This window comes from Hirundo rustica, unplaced genomic scaffold (genome assembly GCF_015227805.2).
Source record: "Hirundo rustica isolate bHirRus1 unplaced genomic scaffold, bHirRus1.pri.v3 scaffold_648_arrow_ctg1, whole genome shotgun sequence".
Lineage (NCBI taxonomy): Eukaryota > Metazoa > Chordata > Aves > Passeriformes > Hirundinidae > Hirundo > Hirundo rustica.
The window spans coordinates 1-5,560 of NW_026690690.1; the positions used below are offsets into that span (position 1 = coordinate 1).

The 5,560-nt window shown below is 45.1% G+C and overlaps 1 protein-coding gene across 1 annotated transcript; it reads left to right on the forward strand.

Moving 5' to 3' along the window:
* Window positions 1-968: 968 nt before the first annotated feature.
* LOC120748182 (transcription activator BRG1-like) lies at window positions 969-3,146 on the forward strand (the record flags this gene model as incomplete). The annotated part of the gene is made up of 2 exons (XM_040054267.1): window positions 969-1,209; window positions 3,020-3,146. Coding segments are annotated over 2 exons (368 nt in total), but the record flags the coding sequence as incomplete, so codon positions are not given.
* Between the last annotated feature and the right edge of the window lie 2,414 nt (window positions 3,147-5,560).

Consider the following 5,560-nt stretch of genomic DNA (forward strand, 5'->3'; position numbering starts at 1 on the left):
AAGTTGGAATTCTGTGAGGGGCTGGGGGAAATTCTGGGTTAAAAAAACTGGAATTAAAGCTGGAATTCTGTGAGGGGCTGAGGGAAATTCTGGGTAAAAAAACCTGGAATTAAAGCTGGAATTCTGTGAGGGGCTGAGGGAAATTCTGGGTAAAAAAACCTGGAATTAAAGCTGGAATTCTGTGAGGGGCTGGGGGAAATTCTGGGTTAAAAAACCTGGAATATCTGGAACTAACTTAATTTCTACCCAAACAATTTCATTTTTTGGGTCAAAATCGGGATAAATCCGAGCCAAATATTCCAATTTTGGGGGGGTGAACTGACTTAATTTACATTTTTTGGGTCAAAATCGGGATAAATCCAAGCCGGATATTCCAAATTTTTGGGGAACCGACTTAATTTCTGGAACTAACTTAATTTCTGGAACTAACTTAATTTCTACCCAAACAATTTCATTTTTGGGGTCAAAATCAGGATAAATCCAAGCCAAATATTCCGATTTTGGGGAGGGGGGAGCTGACTTAATTTACCTTTTTTGGGTCAAAATCGGGATAAATCCAAGCCAAATATTCCAATTTTGGGGGGGGAACCGACTTAATTTACATTATTTTGGGGGCCAAAATCTGAATAAACCCAAGACGGATATTCACATTTTTTGGGGAACTAACTTAATTTCTGGAATTAACTTAATTTCTGGAACTAACTTAATTTCTACCCAAATAATTTCATTTTTGGGGCAAAATCGGGATAAATCCAAGCCAAATATTCCAATTTTGGGGGGGGGGAACCTACTTAATTTACATTATTTTGGGGGCCAAAATCCGAATAAACCCAAGCCCGATATTCCCATTTTTTTGCGGAACCGCCTTCCTCCCTGCCCCAAACGACGCCCGTTTCCCCCCCCCACCCCGACGCCCGCGTCCCTCTCCGGCATTCCCGGATTTTTTTCCCCTCTCCCTCCCACCGCAGGGCCGCTGTCGGCGGCGGCTCCGGGCGGGGCCCCCCAAAAGCTGCTGCCCCCGCCCCCCGCGGGCCGCCCCTCTCCGGTGCCTCCCGCCGTGCCCCCGGCTTCTCCCGGCCCGCCTCCGCCCTCGCCGGGGCAGCCGGCGCCGCCGGCGCTGCCGCTGCACGCCAAGCAGAACCGGATCACGCCCATCCAGAAACCCCGCGGCCTGGACCCCGTGGAGATCCTGCAGGAGCGCGAGTACAGGTGTGCGGGGGGCGGGCTTCCGGGGGTTGCTCCCAGTCCCGGTGGTCCTCATTCCTGAGATCCCTTCTGGATAAACAGGATTTTCCTTGGAATCCCCAAATTACAGGATTTTCCTTGGAATTCCCAAAGTTTCTTCCGGTCCCTGCTGCCTGTGTCCCGGTGTTCCTTCTCCCTGAGATCTCCTCTGGATAAGCAAAATTTTCCTTGGAATTTCCAATTTTTTTCCCAGTCCCAGCTGCCTGCATCCTCGTGTTCCTTCTCCCTGAGATCCTGTCTGGTTAAACAGGATTTTCCTTGGAACTGCCAAATTTTCTTCCAGTCCCTGCTGCCTGCGTCCCGCTGTTCCTTCTCCCTGAGATCCCCTGTGGATAAACAGGATTTTCCTTGGAGTCCGCAAATTACAGGATTTTCCTTGGAATTTCCAAATTACAGGATTTTCCTTGGAATTGCCAAATTTTCTCCCACTCCTGGCTGCCTGCGTCCCGCTGTTCCTTCTCCCTGAGATCCCCTGTGGATAAACGGGGTTTTCCTTGGAATCCCCAAATTACAAGATTTTCCTTGGAATTTCCAAGTTTTTTCCCTGCTTCCTGCATCCCCGCTGTTCCTTCTCCCTGAGAGTCCTCCACTCTGAATCCCGGTGTTCCTTCTTCCTGAGCCCCTTTGGATAAGCAAGATTTTCCTTGGAATTCCCAAATTACAGGATTTTCCTTGGAATTCCCAATTTTTTTTCCCAGTCCCTGCTGCCTGCATCCCCCGTTCCTTCTCCCTGAGATCCCTTCTGGATAAGCAAGGTTTTCCTTGGAATTCCCAAATTACAAGATTTTCCTTGGATTTCCCTAATTTTTTTCCCAGTCCCTGCTGCTAGCGTCCCGATGTTCCTTCTCCCTGAGATCCCGTGGATAAACAAGATTTTCCTTGGAATTCTCAAGGTTTTTCCCTGCTTCCTGCATCCCTGTTTTCCTTCTCCCTGAGATCCCCTGTGGATAAACAGGATTTTCCTTGGAATTCCCAGATTAAGAGATTTTCCTTGAATTTCCCAATTTTTTTTCCCAGTCCCAGCTGCCTGCATCCCCGTGTTCCTTCTTCCCGACCCCTGTGGATAAACAAGATTTTCCTTGGAATCCCCAAATTATAAGATTTTCCTTGGAATTCCCAAGTTTTCTCCCACTCCTGGCTGCCTGTGTCCCGCTGTTCCTTCTCCCTGAGAGTCCCCCACTCTGGATGCCGGTGTTCCTTCTTCCTGAGCCCCTTTGGATAAGCAAGGTTTTCCTTGGAATTCCCAAATTACAAAATTTTCCTTGGAATTCCCAAGGTTTCTCTCAGCCCCGTCCTGTTTTTCTGCTTCTCAGTGTCCACAAGTCCAGAGGGACGAGCAGGAGAACGTTTTCCTTGGGGATTCCCAAGGTTTTTCCCATCTCCCAGCTGCCTCCATCCCATTTTTCCTCCTCCCAAGACCCAGAGGGACGAGCAGGAGAACGTTTTCCTTGGAGATTCCCAAGTTTTTTCCCTGCTTCCCGCATCCCCGTGTTCCTTCTCCCTGAGATCCCCTGTGGATAAACAGGATTTTCCTTGGAATTCCCAAATTACAGGATTTTCCTTGGAATTGCCAAATTTTCTCCCACTCCTGGCTGCCTGTGTCCCAGTGTTCCTGCTCCCTGAGTCCCCCACTCTGGATCCCCGTGTTCCTTCTCCCTGAGATCCCTGTGGATAAACAAGATTTTCCTTGGAATCCCCAAATTAAGAGATTTTCCTTGGAATTCCCAAGTTTTTTTTCCCTGCTTCCTGCATCTCCTCTCCTGTCCCCGCTCAGGCTCCAGGCCCGCATCGCCCACCGCATCCAGGAGCTGGAAAATCTCCCCGGCTCCTTGGCCGGAGACCTGCGGACCAAAGCCACCATCGAGCTCAAAGCTCTGCGCCTGCTCAACTTCCAGCGCCAGGTGAGGAACCCCCAAATCCCAAAAAAAAAAATTATTTTAATGGAGGATTTTGTACAGGAAGCTGCGAATCCCAAAAAAACCCCAAAACTGCCTCGAAATCCTGAAATTTTCGGCTCAAAAATCATAAATTTCCGGCCTGAAAATCCCAAATTTCCAGCCCCAAATCCCAAATTTCCACCGTCAAATCACAGATTTTCAACCTCAAAAATATAAAAATGGAGAATTTCTTTTTTTTATTACAGGGAGGTGAAAAACCCTCCCAGACTGCCTGGAAAATCCCAAATTTCCGGGTCAAAATCCCAAATTTCCACCGTCAAATCGCGAATTTTCAACCTCAAAAATATAAAAATTGAGCATTTATTTTTTTTACTACGGGGAGGTGAAAACCCTCCCAGACTCTGTGGAAATCCCAAAATTTCCAGCTCGAAAATCCTAAAATTTCTGGCTCAAAAATCGCAAATTTCCAGCCCAAAATCCCAAATTTCCACCGCCAAATCGTGAATTTTCAACCTCAAAAATATAAAAATTGAACATTTTTTTTTTTACTACGGGGAGGTGAAAACCCTCCCAGGCTGCCTGGAAAATCTCAGAATTTCCAGCCCCAAAATCCCAAATTTCCACCACCAAATGGTGAATTTTCAACCTCAAAAATATAAAAATTGAGCATTTATTTTTTTTACTACGGGGAGGTGAAAACCCTCCCAGACTGCCTGGAAATCCCAAAATTTCCAGCTCGAAAATCCTAAAATTTCTGGCTCGAAAATCCCAAATTTCCGGGCCAAAATCCCAAATTTCCACCGCCAAATTGTGAATTTTCAACCTCAAAAATATAAAAATTGAACATTTTTTTTTTACCACGGGGAGGTGAAAACCCTCCCAGACTGCCTGGAAAATCTCAGAATTTCCAGCCCAAAATCCCAAATTTCCACCGCCAAATTGCGAATTTTCAACCTCAAAAATATAAAAATTGAGCATTTCTTTTTTTTACTACAGGGAGGTGAAAACCCTCCCAGACTGCCTGGAAATCCCAAAATTCCAGCCCAAAAATTGAATTATTTTATTTTTACCTTGTGCCTGCCCCCCCAGGATGGGAGTCTCGTGTTTGGGGGATAATTCAGGGTCCCAATTCCTGCCCAGGGAAAATGGGGAAGGGATTAAAGAAAAGGGGGGGGGGATCCCCCGAATTTCCAGGAAAAATGGGAGGTTTGGGGTTTTCCTTCTTCCAATTTCTGTAAAATAAACGGAGATTTGGGGTTTTTTACCCTCCAATTCCCATTTAAAATGGAGATTTGGGGTTTTTACCCTTAAATTCCCATTTAAAAAAGGAGGTTTGGGAGTTTTTACCTTTAAATTCCCATTTAAAAAAGGAGATTTGGGGTTTTTTCCCCTCCAATTCCCATTTAAAAAAGGAGATTTGGGTTTTTTTCCCCTCCAATTCCCATTTAAAAAAGGAGGTTTGGGGTTTTTCCCCTCCAATTCCCATTAAAAATAAGAAGATTTGGGTTTTTTTCCCCTCCAATTCCCATTAAAAAAAAGGAGGTTTGGGTTTTTTTCCCCTCCAATTCCCATTAAAAAAAAGGAGGTTTGGGAGTTTTTACCCTCCAATTCCCATTTAAAAAAGGAGATTTGGGGTTTTTTTCCCCTCCAATTCCCATTTAAAAAAGGAGGTTTGGGGTTTTTCCCCCTCCAATTCCCATAAAACCCCTGAGATTTAGCATCTTCCCCCCCTCCAATTCCCATTAAAAAGAAGGAGGTTTGGGGTTTTTTCCCCTCCAATTCCCATTTAAAAAAGGAGGTTTGGGTTTTTTTCCCCTCCAATTCCCATTTAAAAAAGGCGATTTAGGAGTTTTTACCCCTCCAATTCCCATTTAAAAAAGGAGGTTTGGGAGTTTTTACCCTTAAATTCCCATTTAAAAAAAGGAGATTTGGGGTTTTTTCCCCTCCAATTCCCATTAAAAAACCCTGAGATTTACCATCTTCCCCCCCTCCAATTCCCATTTAAAAAAGGAGATTTGGGGTTTTTTCCCCTCCAATTCCCATTTAAAAAAGGAGGTTTGGGTTTTTTTTCCCCTCCAATTCCCATTTTAAAACGGAGCTTTGGGTGTTTTTACCTTTAAATTCCCATTTAAAAAAGAAGATTTGGGTTTTTTTCCCCTCCAATTCCCATTTAAAAAAAGATTTGGTTTTTTTTCCCTCCAATTCCCATAAAACCCCTGAGATTTACCATCTTCCCCCCCCTCCAATTCCCATTAAAACCAGAGATTTTGGGGTGGAATTCCCCCCCCCCCCCCCTTCAACTCCTCATTAAAAACCCCGAGCTTTCGGCATTTTTTTTATTTTATTTTTAATTTCCCCCTTCCAATTCACATCAAATCCTCCCTCTGGGAGAGGAGGGGAGGGAAGGGAAGGGAAAA